Genomic DNA, 17,052 nt, shown 5'->3' with positions numbered 1-17,052 from the left:
TTCTGCATTTTTTTTATTTATATCATAAATTGTATTTCAAATTATATTTAGTAATAAATAAAAGAATTATTTTTAATAATAATTGCAAATACATTTCGCTACAACATTGCTACGTCATTACAGCGCAATCTTGCTGAAGGTTGACATTTCATGACATTGCACAATGTTGCAAATACATTGCGCAATCTATTTGCAATACTAACGATATTGCAGTGAGATATATCTGCAATAATTTTACAATCTTTCTGTACTGTATGAATACATTTATAGTTAAAACTTATATAACTAAACTTATATATAAACTTACAATATATTATAACTAAAATTAGTATAGTTATATACTCTTATGAAATAGAAAAAAATGAAAAATAATAATGAACTTTGAAGACTTCTTAGGACACCCTATAGCACAAAAATTGCAGCAACAATGCTGCAACATTGCAGCGAGTTATTGCAACGATATTGCTACATGTTCTCTGCTGTATGAGGTTAATCATGTAACATATATTTTCCCTAGGATGGAAAAATGAAAAATTTTTATATCTAGATATACTTGTATGTATTCATACGAGTACATACCCAGATAGCCAAGTCTGTAGAAAGCAGACTTTCTTTTTTAAATGTCTGCTATACACTATGTCAACAACAAAATAACAACAGAATTGTTATAAAATTAGATGTACATAATACTGCTAACAGACTGCTAGAAAAAACGTAATAGAATTTGCAAGCAGAAGTAAATGACAGACTGGAGAAAGAAACAGAGCAGATTTGTGATATATAATCTGATAGTATACTGTCTATATAAACCAAGCAGATCCTGTCGACACCACCTAGCACTAAACTGTCAGCAGAAACAATGCAAATCTTGCTCTGACACGATTTCACAGCAGATTGTTGACAGAAACCTAGTAGATTCTGGGACAGTCTGTCGACAATCAATTATCAATTATCAATTTCTGTCGACAATCTGCTGTCAGAGCACGATCTGCGTCGTTTTTGCTAATAATCTAGCGTCAGATGATGTCAGCAGGATCTGCTCAGTTTCTGCTAATAATTTGCCTTCCCTCACATTGTCGACAGGCAATATTAACAGAAAACAAGCCTTATGCGGACGCAGTTGATAGCAGACTGCCGTCATTTTCTGTTCGAACCTGCTGACAATCTGCTAGAAGACTGTAGACATTTGCTATCTGTGGTACATACATATATAAAAATTGTCACTTTTTACGTTTCCGCTCGAGAGAATAGTATCTAGTATGTAACTATAATAGATAATACATACAATTCGTTTACCTGAAAAAAAGTAACCGCATTATTATATTAACGTAAAATTAAAAAAATATAACGTTAATTGTTTGTACCCATTTATTAAAAAGTAAGCCTGAAAAAAGTAAGAGTAAATGATAACGACGTTACAATGAAGTAATGCGTTACAACCTTAAATTCATTCATATATTGATTGATATAAACCAGTTTCCAAAAACGCGCGGGCGGAAGCGCGCTTCATGCAGAAACGTCGTTTGAACGGACTTCCTCTACTCATTCACATCCGGTTCAATTCCGCGCGGAACTGATTATGAGGGAGGAATGGGAATGGACACTAATGACAGGCGGATGGATCGAGAAAATTGACGTGGAGTGAAAGGTGCGTTAGCTTGTGCAGAATCGGCCACGCAGAGTGAATTCGTCGCGATCGGGGTCGCAAGGAGCGAAAAGAAAAAGAGAGAGAGAGAGAGAAAGAGAGAAAGCGGTGAATAGACATTGTGAGTTTGTTAACATTTGCAGAGAATGGCGAGCCGCGACGAGTTGGTCTCGCAATTCGCGGACGTAACTGGTGTTGACGCCGAGAGAGCGCTATTTTACCTTGAGTCATCCGCTTGGCAGCTCGAGGTGAGACAGCACATTTTACGAAACGCATCGGGGACCGAGGCTCTTCCCTCATTCATACGCGACGCGCTCCGCAATAATCTCGGCACCAGTTTTCTAACCTGTTGTCCGCATCCGTCATAATGCTCTTATCGTTTGCCCGGCGGCCCGGTCGTCGCCGTCTTCCCTGACGTTTACACTCGCGTCATTACCCTGACGCATTCGCTTTCGTATAGCTCTCATGTAGCTCTTATAAACTCACGATAAGTTCGTGACGACGGTAACCATTATCGGCGGGATATAAGATTACAAGTTTGTCGAAGCTTGACCCGTCGTACCACTGTAAGGTTTCTTCGTGTAATGAGATTGTGTCGAAATTTTCTTCGACAATCTTATCACACGCATTGGCACGCAGTTTTTCTTTGTAGGTTGCCTTAACGAGTTTCTATGAAAACGATGAGCCAGCTGAACTAGTGTCCGAGACGATCGATGTATCGCAGCAAGCGGAAGGATCAGAAGATAATAAGGGCGCAATGTCGAATAAGCAAACAAAATCTGACTCGACGGAGTCGAAGGGTGCCAAATCCAAGCCCAGATTTGGAACGTTGAACGATCTTCAGAATAGTGACAGCAGTTCTGAAGAGGAAGAGGGACAGGCGTTTTACGCTGGTGGTTCTGAACATAGTGGACAGCAAGTTTTAGGACCAGGAAAGAAGAAGAAGGATATTGTCAGCGACATATTTAAGTCGTGTCAAGAGCAATCCATCGCTGCAGATCCCCCAAAAATAGGAGGCCAACAAAGGCCGAACACATTCATAGGCACGGGATATAAATTAGGTCAAACTAGCTCGGATAGCGAAGGTATTTTCAAGCGTATATTTTGCAAAAAAATTGACGCAAAATTGATAAACAAATGTTTATTACAATTTGTATATAACAATAGTGGTGATGGGAGCAAACGTAGATCAACAATCTTCAAGCGGTCTTATTATATTAAAACTGTGGAAGGATGGATTTACAATAAATGATAGTGAGATACGATCGTACGAGGAGGCTGAAAACAGAGGCTTTCTAGATGCCATTAAACGAGGTGAGATCCCAGCAGAAATTCGTCAGCAGGTTCAAGGTGCAGAAGTACGACTCGATATGGAGGATCATCGTCATGAGACTTATGTTCCATCAAAAACCAAAGTGAAAGCCTTCTCTGGAAAGGGGCACATGTTAGGAAGGTACAGCTAAAGATTTATCTTACTTATTATTAGGAATCATATCCTGTAATTGATATCGAATTTGATTTCTGTATTTCTTAAATTTTATTTCTGTAATATAACAAATATTTCAGTCCATCACCAGCTACTGTGGGCATGACGGTTCCAACAGATCCTGCTGATCAAGCAGCCAATGAAGCGCAAGCGAAAAAAGACCTGGATCTAGATGCTTCAAAGCCAACTACAACATTACAAATCCGTCTTGCAGACGGCAGCATTGTAAAGGCTCAATTCAACCTATCGCATACAGTCGCTGATCTTAGGCGATATATAATAACGTATCCTTTAATTTTAAAATGTTTTTAATTGTGCTTACATCTTTTCTAAGTTAGCCGAAAGATTGAAAGAGAAGAATTTTTCTTAATATATAATACCAGTATGAGACCTCAGTATGCTCTAAGGGATTTCAGTTTATTAACTGTGTATCCAACAAAGGAACTTGCGGAAGATAAAACTATTGAAGAAGCTGGTTTACAAAATTCGGCTATAATGCAACGACTGAAATAAACTTTTTTTAAATTCTTAGATTGATGTAACGATTAGATACCAAATATATGTTAAATCGCTTAAAAATAAAATTTCTATGTATTTTTATTAGGAATATAGAACCTTTTTTTTATATATATATTCTCTTTTCTTTTACCGTATATCACCTAGTTCCTATGATTGCGTACATTAATTTTAAATTCAACAATATTTAAAATTACTATAAAAGTCTACAAACTAGACGCTAAGTTTTTAATTTAATTTCCAATAAGCATTAATTAAAATTTCTATATCTAATAAAATTGTTTTAATGTATGTTATCAATACACTTCGCTCTCACATAATGCAAAGTCCAAGATCGGGACGTCTTTTAGACAATTCTTGCAAAAATGTTACATAAGACATCTTGTGTTCTGAATTTGGATTTTTGTTGTCTGGGCTGCTATATATAATTATATTACAGCATAAAAAATACAAAGATGTGGAACAGTTGAAAGTAACAAGTAGGAATGCTTTATTACAGCTTAAGTTTAAAACTTGAAATGTGTACAAAATAGCTGATAATGTTATGACTAGTTATATAACTATGATGATTAAGGCACCTAATATGAAAGACGGCATATAATTATGAAATATCTATATATGTATGAATGAAATAGTATGCAAGTGGAGCACTATCCAAGCTTGTGCAAATATTAATTTAATATTAGTCACATAAAATTCCATATCACTTTATATCCGCATCAAGCAGCTTGTAAAGTCCAAGATATTTTCTAAGGATTGACGAGTTTTGTATATCTTGGGCAAATCTCAAAATTGTCACATCTTCTATTTCTTGATTCTCTTTATAATTATCACAATATGTGTATTGATTCACAGCAACCAAATCATTTCTTATCTCTTTTACATACACATGAGAATTCTGTAATGATACATATGGCTTGTGTATGTGAATAGAACGATTTTCCAGAATGTTTATATCGGTTCTAGTTTTCTTCAATACTGTCAAATTAGAATTGGCAAATTGTTTATTGTCAACTTGCTGCGTACAAAAAGTCATAGTTTTGAGCTTGTAGCGATCGGCTATTAATTTAGTTTGTTTGAAATCTGCCAACAAATCGATCATTGCATGATGATACTTTAAGTTTACATACTCGTTCCAGGAGAGAGCAATAACATAAGCAACTTTATTATATGTACGATATAAACAATCTGTCTCAATGATTTCTCTTATAATATTTTGATCAATCTCCATGAAAGGGAAGTTCCATGGTATAACGGTATATGTAAATTTCCAAAAAGAAGTTGGATCGTTTGCCATTTCTTTTAATCTACTATTAAATTCATTTGAAATTCCAGAATCATATATAATGAAATTATCCATACCAATCAATGCATGGAAGCTGATAAAGCCTATCATATCTATTGATTTTATCGGCTTCATTGATGATTGTGTCACACACACTCCTATTCTGCTGTGGCTTAAGCTCCGTGGCTGTATTTTTATGGGAAAAATAGGTGCATAATTAAGATATTTGTTAGACTTCGTAACAAATGTTATTCCAGTGGGAGTTTCATCAATAATGTATGTACAAACAAAATGATATCCTCCATATCTTGAATTTTCTCCTAAACTTGAAGTAATTGCATTGCCAATGGGAATAAATCTGAAACTCCCCAATATAGGTTTACTCTCATTCTCGAAGAAGACGAGACATTGCATATTTGAGACACTGTTTATGGTCCCAAGTCCAACTACCCGTATTTCCTTGTCATTGATGCTGTACGCAGAATATATATACAAATCATCCTCTAGGCGTTGCCAAGAAGGAATCGGTTCATCGAATTTTGTATTGAATATGGTGAAAGTTGTACTAAAGTTTGTACAACTTGCATCTGCTGTTCTTGGCCCAGGTTTCCCGAAATAATTAAAAACTTCTAAGACATATCTCAACTTGTTATATTCATGTCTATAGATGAGCAGAGATATGAGGCTTACTACTGCTGTAACAGCTAAAGCAGCTTGGTAATATTTTCTCATATTGTCGATGATTATATTCTTAATCTCATATAACGTTCTTTATTCTTAATCTCATATAACGTTCTCAAGACTAAAATAAATTTCTTACGTACTGTATTTCATAATCATTCTGAAATCATGTCCAAAGATCATTCTGAAAGAAAAATAAACAGATACATGTCACCCAACCTCACGATATTTGTAACTATTGTTACATGCACACAATTATGAGTATTTCTTACTCTCTGTTTGTATCATTTGTATTTCATTTTAACTGGAATTATTATTCCTCACTAGTGAGCGTTTCATAACCATAAATTGCCCGTTTTATTAAATGTCAAATTTCTTGATCTTTGACGTAATCACGTTTTCAACATGAATCGAGATTACGATACTTCAGATAAATTTCTATAATTTATGCTTTAATGATTTGCTTAAATTGTAGTACACAACGTTAAAAAAATATAAGATCACATGCACCACATGCGTTATCATCATCTAAGTGTACTGTTGCTGTGTACACATAGTGAATTGTATTGATGCAGATGCGCGTAAATTCATCGTGCTGATTGGCTGTTGGATAGTGAATTTTTAGAGTTCCTAAGAACTTCTCCGGAAAAGCGCCAATTATAAAAATTGTTCTAAATTTTTCTTACAAAGTAAGCAAAAAAGCAGTCAGGAAAATGTAAGGAAAAATCAATAAGATACGAAAACTCTTATAATTATTATATAAATACAATCTCTTTACATATATGTGCATACTCTATACAATTGCATACTGCTCATACAATAACTCTCGCACTTTATAATAATCCTCGGAAATGCAACCTTCCAGTATTACCTTTCCAGCTTCGTGCTAAAATAAACACAATAATTAATTATTTAATTACAATATTTTTTTATAGTAATTTTACTTTTATAAATATATTTTTAAATATATTTTTAAATTTATTTTTGAATAAAAGTACAAAATGTATATATATATATATACATTTTGTACTATTTATATATTGCATATATTATATATATGCAATATAAATAAAATCGTTTTTACTGATTACAAACAAAACAAACCCTTCTAACAGCGATAGTATTATTACAACACCATAGTACTCCTCCACTAAATTCTGATGGAATGTTACTTTTGTTCAAAACCTGTTTAAAATCGGATAGTTTCAATTCATTTATGAACGTTGTTTGATGACCGGGAACCTGTAAAAGTACAATTTATGATGTATATTAAATTTTTACATTTTCTTAACTATATGTATATCTCACCTCATTTAATGGCAAAGGTTCCAAAGTCAGTATTTTGTCACTTTCGTCAATTGCATTCTCAGATTCAGTATCGGCAATGGCATCTCGACAAACTTGATCACGTGCCGTTATCATAGCATCTATCCACGCCACTTCAGAGTCGCCCTTACCCTTCGAAAAATTCAATCCACTCACTAGAGCATCAGTCAAACGTACCTATAATGAAAAATATATTTCACATAATGGCATATCGACATTTTCTAATTAATAGAAATTAAAAAACAAAATAAGAAGAAAAAATTAGAATCATGTCATTTAATATTAATAGAAACGATAATTGAAAAAAATGAGAAAAGATAATTACTTGATAAATATGTGTTTCTGTCGTGGCATCTAACGTTTCTCCTCTACCTGGAATAAATACTCTTGCACCGGTACTTTGCGCTTGCTGCGCTAGTATCTCTGTGTCTTTAGGCGAACCTCTAACTAAAACAACTCTTCTCGGTCTTAGCTGTGCTAAAATTTTCTGTAGAGATTCACCATCGGATCTACCTTCAAAATCTATATATGTTACTGCTGCATTAACAGTCATCATACGTGAAACTTGTACACATTTTGTCGGAATATCCATTGCTACTTCTGGATGATAATTGAATTCATCCTGCTTCATTTCTACATTCTCCTTATTATCTTCTATTTCGGGTACAGTTTCTGCTATTTTATAATCTTCCGGTCTGTAATAATAAGTAAAATAAAAGTTTGGTTACAGCTTATAATTAAGTATATATTTATTCGTAAAAAATGAAAAAATAAACAAGCAATGGATTATTGTTAAAATATAAATACGTAGATGCAGATAATTGTTTTAACATATACATATATACATGTATATATATGTATATGTACATATATATACAAAATATTTTATATATTATACATTGTATAGATTTTCGAAAAAGACTTAATGTATAATAGTAGAATTAATTTTATTAGACATTTTTATTTAAATATATTTATTTAAATATATTTTGTGGTGTATAAAAATATCTTTACTTTATAATTTCTCCATATTCATCTATTTTAATCTTTTCTTCTACAAATGGAAACATGGGATGTTGCTTTTTACTTTGTTTAAAAAAGCCAGGTTTACTTTCTTGCTTCACTAATAAATCATGCTTTCCCCTACTACCACCAACTTCTATTTCATCTTCAGACTCAGAACTCACATCTGCAGTTTCCCTAATAAAACACATGTTACGAGTATAATTAGTAACATATAAATTATAAACTTAATGATAGATAAATATACATTATACATACATCTGTTCTTGTTTCAGCTGTTCTTGCTTCAGCTTTTCTCTTTTTTGATATTCTTCCAATTCAATACCTTCGAGTTTCACTCGTCTCTTTACTTCTAGTGTAATATTTCGATTACCTCCTTTCTCTACTAAGTCTCTAGCAAGTGTACCAGGAGATGTTCTGCTCGTTAATATAATACTGTTTTGTGGATTAGAGCACCATTGAAGAAATAATTCTCGGGAAAATCCACATTCCATATCGGGAGTACTTGCAAGAACCACCTAAATATAATTATTTAAAATTAATCTTTAAGTCAAGCAATCTAAGAATTATAGAAATTTTAATTATTTCATTTACCTTTGGACTTGGGACTTGATTCAATTCAGCCATACTATGGCAAAGTTGCAAATGTTTAAATTGAAATGGATTGTTACGTGCACCTTCAAAACTTCTCATTAATTTATCACTCATCCATTCAATTTGCGATTTTGCGAATTCTACAACATTGTAGCTCACATTGTTGAGCAGAGCTAATGAATAGGCAAGTAATCCGGATTCCTTATTACGCCACAGCTGATCCAACATATGTGCCAACTCCAATACACGACCAGCTGTATCTACACTAACTAGTACATTTCCGCCGCTTCGTAATGTTTGCAAGATATTAGCTAAATAACACAAATATAAATGAAAAATATATATATCTGTTAAAAATATATCTTCCATTTATGTACTTAATTTACAATTTTAGAAAAAATAAAAATAAAATAAAAAATATGAAATTTACTCATTAATTTCTCATCCCTTGTTCTTCGTCTAGCTTGCTGATATGTAGCATTGAATGCATCTGTTATCAATAATGACGGCCTTTGCAATCTTTCCAATTCACAGCCATTCAAGTGGCGTTCTTTTTTATGATTAAAATCTACAGCATATATTATATCCTCTTCCCCAACTTTCACGATCTTCCAAATTGTTCCACCAATCATGTGTCCTGCTGGTAAAGGTGTCAACGTAACACCGTAGCCTTTACCTTTCATTGATATACTTTGATTATATTTTAACTGTACAATTTTATCAAATGCAGCATCAACGTCGTCTAAAGTAAATAGATCAAAATCTTCCATATTATGACGAGACTGAAATCAATATAAATAACCAACTAAATTATTAGTATTAATTTAACATATATTTTTTACATTTCTGAGTATTAAAAGAACATACCTGATATATATCATACATAAACATTTGACCCATTTTATAGACAGGTATGGTAGCGTATATTGGACAATTCAAGCCACATTTACCTACCAGATATGGTAATGCACCTAAATGCAATGGGTCTGGATATGAAAGTAATACCGCATCTATTTGATGTACATGTCTAGAAACACAAAAAATAAAAAGAATAAATATATGCAAATTAATAATAAAGTATCTTTTGTTACAATAACAATTTTTTTCATGAGCAGTGCACCTCTTCAATTCTTTTATGAAGTCTTGATCGAAATTTTCATCCCATCCACAATCTAATAGTATCCTCAATTCATCCACTTGCAATATGTAGCAAGGCGGAGATTCGTTCATCGCTCCAGAGATAGCGTGAAGTTTTATAATAGATGTCATTTTTTGTATTTTCTTTAATAATATATCACAAATACAAATCTTAAGCGGTACTGATGTGTCAAGTATCGGTCGTCGTTTCAAGATTATTTCCAATTCCTTTAAACTTCTATCATCCTAACCTAAAAAAGAAACATGGCTTGTATTTTATCGAATACAATGAATTTGTATTATCTCAGACTTGCATCTGTATTAAATTTGAACTATTTATCAAAAATTTGGGGTAATAATATTAGAAAGCAAAAGACAATACGGTTTGTATCTGTAATAATCATACAGATACCTAAGATCCTGGTGCAATTCAGGTGCATAACAAATGATAGTAAACTTCCATATAAAGGCCGCGGTAGTTTATTTTGATATATTCATCCAGGTGGCGCTTAGATTTTTAATTACATATAAACCGTGATACTTTTTATGAAGAACAATAAAAAACCGATATAGAAACAGAATTAGAAATTAATTGAAGAATGACAGAAAGTGTGCAAAAAAGAAACAGAATTTAAAAAGAATTTTAAATCATGTGAATTTTATACTTTGAATGTAAAAGTATAAGTTTTAAACAAGATGTATAAATTGTATAATATATATATTAGGCGAGTAAGAAAGTAATTGGGTTTTTTTTAGCTCAAAGTTGTATATACAACATCTTCATCAATAATGAATAAAATTTAAATTTAAACAACGAGCTTGAAATCTCTACTTTTAAAAGCTTATCATATTTTTTAAGTTTATATAAGTTCGGTCATTTTTACATATTAAAAACTACGAGCTGAAAAAGACGGAAAATTTTCTTTTTACTTTGTAGGTTTGTAATGTGCCCAAAACAAATTTGAAAAAATTTTCGACTACCTATCATGAAAGCTTGATACTTTCCCTACAAAATCGTTTCTTTTTATATTCCTACGATTTTTGATTACTAATGAGTTATCGCGGATTAAATAAAAGGATCATTTTGACTTTAATTGCTCATAACTCGGTAATAATTGTTGTATCGCAATTTAAAAGAGATTCTTAAAGCTGAAACTTTACTCTATCAAGATATATTTATATTGATTGGTAAGAAAGTAATTGCGGTTTTTACTGATAAATGCCTTTTAAAAAAACGCAATTGCTTTCTTACCAACCTAATATATACAATATAAAACTACGGTTATGATCAAAGTCTCGCTACAAATGCTTAGAAACATTTGATGGATTAATTAGAAGAAAGAATTTTACAAACTGACCAATTAAAAAACGCTTCAAAGCGTTTGCAGCATCGCGTTGACTATACCTTACAGACTGAAACATTCATGTTACATTGTTATATAGAATATTATATAGAACTTCTGAAAAATTCTGAAATTTATATAAAAATTCTAAAAAATTCTATAAAAAATTTTGAGAAAAATATTATAATCCTGATGAAAATTCTTCTCAAAATTTTTCAGATAATTTTTTTATAATTTTTCTAAGTAACAGAAAAAAAGACCAAACACCAAAATAATAATTAATATCAAAATGTTACTTTTAGATATCACGTGAAGACATTTCATCACTTGGGTCATGGCACTCAAAAAAACTTAAGCAGTAAAACGTAAACAGTAAAGGAATTGATTGATGCAATTACAGCAGAATTTATAAGGCTATAACATAAATAGTAATCAATCCAAAATGTTGATTTCCTATTGCTTAAATCTTAGGGACTCCGCACAATAAAAGGAACAGAGAACAGAGAATAAAAATTTCAGCTTATCAGAAATTATGTATTCCACAATACATAATTTCTGATAGGTTGAAATTCTTACTGCCTTAAATTTTTTGTGTGCCATGGCCTTTATATGACAAATAACATACGTTACTCTTTACTAATTACTATACATTTATATAAAACTTATTAATTACTATTTATAAAAAAATTAATTTTCAATTCGCTTATACGAGATAACAGAGTAATTTGACAAAACTTGACTGTCGCCTGCTACGTGCCTTCACATTTTTGTCAGTAATTGTTCTTACAAAAAGTTCCAATTCTTGGTGTTTAATTTTATACTATTAACTTCAAATTGGGGTTTTGCGTCAAAAAATACGTCATAAACAATTTTTATTATGTAACTAAATTAATTCGAACGAATAAGAATTTAAAGTAATATTGTAAAGTAATAGTGTTGTAAAAAATAATTTCTTTTATTTCAATTAGAATATGAAAATTTCGTATTTGCCACACGGAGTCGCACTTTACTTCTTGTAATAAGGAATCCTACATGTAATAGAAAATAATTCATTAGCGATTAAGTAACGTTCAACTTCAAGTTTTTATCAAATTACTCTGTTATCTCGTACTATGAGCGAATTGAAAATTGTTTTACAATCTTTTCTGACTAGCGTTTATTGTTTAATTTTATGTTTTTATTCTTGACATCTTTATTTTTGTATGTACTGATGACGATCAAATCTTGACCGAAACGTCTACGTTATTATATTATAATTTTAAATATATGACTTTCGTTTAAGACATTTAGTGTTGTGACTGTATGCTCTCTTTTATTTATATTTTTATTATTATTATTTATATAAAGGGAAGAAAAGAGTCACAATCAATAAAAAAATTTTAGCACTGTATAAATAATTTAAATCTTGTTACAAATTATTATCAAAATTATTTATTTTACAAAATGCTACAACTCTAAAATATTTAGGCAATAAATTTCATATTTCATTTTTTTTTGGAAATGTTTAGGCAATAGACTTTATACTTCATATTTTTGTATAATAATAATATATTTTTTTATACTTTTCATTGCAATTAACGTTATTTTATATTAGTAATTTTTTTCTTATATATACATGTTTTATTTTTTTTAGTTGTTAAAATTAATTTTTAATACATTATTAATGTTAAAAATTTATTTAATATATTTGATATATTCGTTATAATTTTTTTATTAAATAAATGTTTGTACAGAATATAGATTAATTCAGTAATTATAGTATATCACAAATGTAAGGATAAGACAAAGATTTATTTTATTTCTCAGTAAACGAGAATGGATTGAAATAAATTAAAATAGATTTAGATTTTCAGAAATACGCACACACATTCACGAATAAAATAAATTTTTATTAATCCTTTTTAAAAATGAATCTTTTTCAATCCGAATGTATTTTTATTTATTTATAAGCATAAAAAAAACTTCTATATATATATATGCCTTTCAATCTAAAAATAATATAATTTTTCTTTTTATGCATCATGAATACTGTTCAATTCAAAATTCTGAATAGGAAATGTAATTTTTTGATCCAATTAAATCCAGTTGAATCTAATCGAATCCAATTGAATAAACAAAAATTTCAATTCATTTTAATCTATTTTTTATTATTGAGTTTTTATTGTAATGCATTTCAGAATGTAAAATACATGTTATATTATTCATCTTATATGATCATTAATTCTATTTTGTTCTTCTTAAACCCAATCATCGATATTTATATCTTGTACAATATCTGTATCTTCTCTTGGCAAATTTTCATCCTCAATATTGCTGGCTATCTTCTGTTTTTTGTTTTTCTTACACTTTTTCGTCTTATTTAATGACTTTTTCGTTTCAGTTTTGGATTCCGTACCCTTCAACCGAAGCTCAAACTCGCTCTCTTCTTCACTATCCTCTGCATTTTGCTCGTCCAGTTTCTGCTTCTTCGGTGTTTTTACTGGTACATTGACTACTTCTTCGTTCTTCGTAAGAAGTTTAAGCATCTGAGATTTATGAATTTCAATCCAAGAAGTATAGAATTTGGATATTTCTGTGCCATCTGTTTTCATTCTATTTTCCCAATTTGTGATCTCTGCCGTATTCTTCAAATCTATCGTTATTTTAATACGCTCAGCTTCAATATATTTTCTATTTTCCTCAATCATATTTAGAAGCTGTTTTATCTTCTTGCAATAAGCTGCTACATGGCATTTCTTCAGAAATGCTTTTAACTGCAAAAATACATCAATTCAATTTATTTATAATAAATCTAATAAAAATTAAGTTTCCGTTTTTTTTTAAATACCTGTATTATACAAGGTATGTATACATCCGGAAAATATATTTTATAACTATCGTTTGCTGCATTTTCTAATATAAATCGGTAAACAGTTTCAATAATACTATCCTTGAAACCATTCTCTACCAATTGCGATTTTGACATTCTTAATATGCAAATAAATGGTATAGGTTTCATCGTAACTGTTTTATGCCTTTTATTAAAATCGTAAGACTCCAGTATCTAAACAGAAAAATTGGACATAAAATATTTGCATATTCTAAAATTACAAATGTTTAAGAATAAAAAATGATTGATACCTCGAGAAGAAATGGTAAAATAGGTATAAATATTCCTGTTTTCTTAGAAATGGTTACTAACATTTCTATGCAGTGAAATCGCAATGGATAGTATTGTGCTGTTGGAATTACTTTTATTGTTCCAACAATAATCTGTTAATAAATAAAATTTAACGTAATTTTTATAATATTTTTTAAATTTTCACGGAGATGCCAAAAGGTTGATCGGTTATCGCACTGTCATAATTGTATTAGCAATGGATCACAACACGACGATGCCCCAAACCCTTGGCACTTTGTATTTTTATTATATATATGTATAATTTGCTTGTCTAATGTCTATTTCTACTTATGTAGAATTTTAATTTTAACTTTTATTTTTTATCTTTTTCTAGTTTTAAAAATTAGAAAAGGTTAAAAAATAAATAATTAAACCAAAATTAACATTAATCTACATTGATAATTTAAATAGACATAAATTAACTTATACCTGAACTAATGGATATAACAGTGATCGTAACATCGATTTCTCTTTTGATTTAATTATCAATTCTGTCCAGAAACGCAAAGAATTTATATACTGCCAATTATATACAGCCTGAAAGTTTTCCTGGAAAAAAAAATTTTAATCCTGCAATATATATATACATATTATGAAAGATACAAATGAATTTTTAAAAATTACCTGTTTCTTTAATGTTATGGCGTTTCTTAAATTAATCGCTAATTGCCTGATATATAAAAAGGCATGATTGTATGAAACATCATGATCGAGTAGATAAATTTCAACTAAAGAATGTTTCATAAAATTTATTCCTGGTAACGTGTTAGGTGAAACAAATTTTGTATTCTGAACATATTTTACATACATGGTCTAAAAGAGAAAATTTTTTTAATAATACAATTGTAATACAAGCAATCCATAAATATTCTTTTTATCATAACATATGGATCTCACCTTTAATAGTTTCTGTATTACAGATTCTTTGTTAGTTGTATGTGTTGCAATATGTAGTATATTTAAGAAAGCTGTAACTCGAATAGTTTCTTCTGCAGACGACCAAAACTTTATCAAAATCCTTAACAATGGTTTAGTTAAAGACGAAAACGAGCGAGTATAAAGCAACATTTGGCGTAGGTGTTTTAGAAGTACTGTAAGAATACTGGGTGATGCTACACTTTGTAATAACTGTGAAAATGATATATTAGTGTTATGTGTTTCAATTAAATAAAATAATTAAATATTTAACAGATATATACTTTGATTAAATCAGACAAGTATAATTTTAAGATCCATCGTATTTTTCCAAATCTTTTAGATTTATGTGCTTCTTGTGATTCTTCATCCAGCTTCAAAAAATGTTTAAATGCATCAGGTAGATACATTATACATAGTTGCATTACACCATTGAATACTAAAATTTATCAAATTTTAATAGATTAATTAAAAAGTAGTAAACAGTTTGATAATAGAAGTTGGAACTTACTAGCACTTCCTTCTACTTTATATTCTGTAGTCTTATCAGGTACTACAGCAACACTATCCAAAGCTGCATGAAAGGCTTCTACAGCACATTTAATAGTGGTTATCGATCTACAAATTAGACATAATATAGTTATTATTTTGCTATTAATTCAATAAAAAATAATTCAGTAATAACTTACTTATCCGTTTGTATTTCTTGTTGCCACTTCTTCAATAACTGTTTAGTGATTTTCTTTTTAGAGTCATTTTCAGTTTCTTCCAGCTGAAAATCACTATCGTCGCTAGCAACCTGTAAATAATATTGCTTGAAAATAAATATAGAAAAATAAATAAAATTATTTATAATAAGAATATTTACCACTAAATTTTCATTGGGAACATGTTTATTACTGTTTATTGAAGAATTATCGTCATCTTCATCATCTGTTATGTTAAAGTCCAGAAGATTTTTGTCATTTTCTTTCAGATATTTATAAAACTCGGGATCAGTGTCTTTCAGTTTTATTAATGATTTTTTATGCTCTGTTGGATCCAAGTTATCTTCACTATTGTCACTATCCATCTGTTTATTGTTTTCATTATCTATGTAATCTATGTAAAAAGATGATAAAAAAAATATATATAATTTAATATATGAAAGAAACCAAATGTTTTAAATTATACCTGTGTTTTTATCTTCTTCGCTAGCATCAGATATATCACTATTTGTTTCAAAATTTTGTTCAAAGAACTCTTCTGTGGTCAACTTACTTAAATTTTTTTTCTTTCTCTTAGCAACCACTGATTGTTTAACTTTTCTCGAATTAAGAGGCTTTTGGCTTACCTTCTTCACTTTCATTTTGATGATAAATGAACTTTTATGATGACTCAAATAATCTAAAAAATATATATATTTCATGAATTGTGAGTTTAAAATATGTAACTGAACACATAAGTAAGAAATAGAATATGATTAACACCTTTATAACCCCATTTTATATTTAAGAAGTATTAAAAAAATTATTTATTATTTTGTTAATGTGATAGATACTTTGTTTCTTTTAACTATAACCAGGTATACTTTATCCAATTATTAATATATACATCATAAATGTTATATTTACAACCTTTTATTCTTCCACGTGCTTTCACATCACAGATCTACACATTCCCCGGTTAAGTGGGAAGCAAAGACCGCAGTATACAGTATATATATACAGTAGCGCAACTCTTCTGATTTTATGTTGGCCAACATGGAGTGCATGAAATAAGTAAGTTGCCCCGTCTCTTTTCCTCTTTTTTTTATTGCTCTTTCTCTCTCTATTTAAATAAGCGTTTCAATGTTCCACTTAAACATTTATCTTTCAAGCATACATGATTCAGAGTAGCAATTTAGAGAGAAATATTACGTATTGTCCATTTGATGAAATGTTATGTGAGAAATCTCGAGAG

General features: G+C 30.1%; 4 protein-coding genes across 9 annotated transcripts; 1 reads left to right on the top strand and 3 right to left on the bottom strand.

Annotated features, from left to right (window-relative positions):
- The first annotated feature begins 1,575 nt into the window (after positions 1-1,575).
- LOC108753143 (NSFL1 cofactor p47) lies at positions 1,576-3,740 on the top strand. 4 transcript variants are annotated; one of them, XM_018494488.1, is made up of 5 exons: positions 1,576-1,766; positions 2,298-2,730; positions 2,813-3,098; positions 3,212-3,415; positions 3,515-3,740. In XM_018494488.1, the coding sequence occupies exons 2-5, from the start codon at positions 2,403-2,405 to the stop codon at positions 3,642-3,644; spliced, it is 948 nt and encodes a 315-aa protein (XP_018349990.1). In that variant the 5' UTR covers positions 1,576-1,766; positions 2,298-2,402; the 3' UTR covers positions 3,645-3,740. The 4 variants fall into 4 exon arrangements, with proteins under 4 accessions (XP_018349990.1, XP_018349989.1, XP_018349993.1 ...); XM_018494487.1 differs by having other exon boundaries at positions 1,577-1,893; XM_018494491.1 differs by having other exon boundaries at positions 1,581-1,648.
- Positions 3,741-3,918: 178 nt separating this feature from the next.
- Positions 3,919-6,153, bottom strand: LOC108753152. Its single transcript, XM_018494502.1, has 2 exons — positions 5,886-6,153; positions 3,919-5,797 (listed from the first exon to the last, which is right to left on the bottom strand). Exon 2 carries the CDS (start codon positions 5,662-5,664, stop codon positions 4,351-4,353), a length of 1,314 nt encoding a protein of 437 aa, XP_018350004.1. The 5' UTR covers positions 5,665-5,797; positions 5,886-6,153; the 3' UTR covers positions 3,919-4,350.
- Positions 6,154-6,389: 236 nt separating this feature from the next.
- LOC108753144 (probable cleavage and polyadenylation specificity factor subunit 2) lies at positions 6,390-10,143 on the bottom strand. The gene is made up of 11 exons (XM_018494492.1): positions 10,106-10,143; positions 9,677-9,944; positions 9,424-9,583; positions 8,987-9,338; positions 8,557-8,867; positions 8,221-8,480; positions 7,954-8,139; positions 7,265-7,634; positions 6,922-7,116; positions 6,718-6,855; positions 6,390-6,499 (listed from the first exon to the last, which is right to left on the bottom strand). The coding sequence occupies exons 2-11, from the start codon at positions 9,823-9,825 to the stop codon at positions 6,407-6,409; spliced, it is 2,214 nt and encodes a 737-aa protein (XP_018349994.1). The 5' UTR covers positions 9,826-9,944; positions 10,106-10,143; the 3' UTR covers positions 6,390-6,406.
- A 3,122-nt stretch (positions 10,144-13,265) lies between these two features.
- Positions 13,266-16,888, bottom strand: LOC108753146 (nucleolar complex protein 2 homolog). Of its 3 annotated transcripts, none has more exons than XM_018494497.1 (12): positions 16,728-16,888; positions 16,285-16,497; positions 15,980-16,203; positions 15,801-15,910; positions 15,623-15,729; positions 15,396-15,550; positions 15,094-15,324; positions 14,821-15,009; positions 14,626-14,745; positions 14,157-14,288; positions 13,864-14,079; positions 13,266-13,789 (listed from the first exon to the last, which is right to left on the bottom strand). In XM_018494497.1, the coding sequence occupies exons 2-12, from the start codon at positions 16,457-16,459 to the stop codon at positions 13,274-13,276; spliced, it is 2,175 nt and encodes a 724-aa protein (XP_018349999.1). In that variant the 5' UTR covers positions 16,460-16,497; positions 16,728-16,888; the 3' UTR covers positions 13,266-13,273. The 3 variants fall into 3 exon arrangements, with proteins under 3 accessions (XP_018349999.1, XP_018349997.1, XP_018349998.1); XM_018494495.1 differs by having other exon boundaries at positions 15,980-16,212; positions 16,728-16,887; XM_018494496.1 differs by lacking the exon at positions 16,728-16,888 and adding an exon at positions 16,581-16,600 and having other exon boundaries at positions 15,980-16,212.
- Positions 16,889-17,052: the final 164 nt, after the last annotated feature.

This window comes from Trachymyrmex septentrionalis, unplaced genomic scaffold, assembly GCF_001594115.1.
Source record: "Trachymyrmex septentrionalis isolate Tsep2-gDNA-1 unplaced genomic scaffold, Tsep1.0 scaffold66, whole genome shotgun sequence".
Taxonomy (NCBI): Eukaryota; Metazoa; Arthropoda; class Insecta; order Hymenoptera; family Formicidae; genus Trachymyrmex; species Trachymyrmex septentrionalis.
Note: the sequence above shows the minus strand (reverse complement) of the source record. Positions and strands in the feature narration are given on the sequence as shown.

What these genes read in the sequence shown, in the direction of transcription:
- LOC108753143 (XM_018494487.1), top strand. Translation starts at nt 1,792, where the DNA reads ATGGCGAGCCGCGACGAGTTGGTCTCGCAATTCGCGGACGTAACTGGT. An exon ending in AACTAGCTCGGATAGCGAAG is followed by an intron (nt 2,731 to 2,812) that starts GTATTTTCAAGC and finishes ATATAACAATAG; the next exon opens with TGGTGATGGGAGCAAACGTA. An exon ending in CTTAGGCGATATATAATAAC is followed by an intron (nt 3,416 to 3,514) that starts GTATCCTTTAAT and finishes ATATAATACCAG; the next exon opens with TATGAGACCTCAGTATGCTC.
- LOC108753152 (XM_018494502.1), bottom strand. Translation starts at nt 5,664, where the DNA reads ATGAGAAAATATTACCAAGCTGCTTTAGCTGTTACAGCAGTAGTAAGC.
- LOC108753146 (XM_018494495.1), bottom strand. Translation starts at nt 16,459, where the DNA reads ATGAAAGTGAAGAAGGTAAGCCAAAAGCCTCTTAATTCGAGAAAAGTT. An exon ending in CGAAGAAGATAAAAACACAG is followed by an intron (nt 16,213 to 16,284) that starts GTATAATTTAAA and finishes CTTTTTACATAG; the next exon opens with ATTACATAGATAATGAAAAC. An exon ending in TAAAGTAGAAGGAAGTGCTA is followed by an intron (nt 15,551 to 15,622) that starts GTAAGTTCCAAC and finishes GATAAATTTTAG; the next exon opens with TATTCAATGGTGTAATGCAA.
- LOC108753144 (XM_018494492.1), bottom strand. Translation starts at nt 9,825, where the DNA reads ATGACATCTATTATAAAACTTCACGCTATCTCTGGAGCGATGAACGAA. An exon ending in GAATATGGAGAAATTATAAA is followed by an intron (nt 7,635 to 7,953) that starts GTAAAGATATTT and finishes TTATTATTACAG; the next exon opens with ACCGGAAGATTATAAAATAG. An exon ending in CAGAAACACATATTTATCAA is followed by an intron (nt 7,117 to 7,264) that starts GTAATTATCTTT and finishes TTTTCATTATAG; the next exon opens with GTACGTTTGACTGATGCTCT.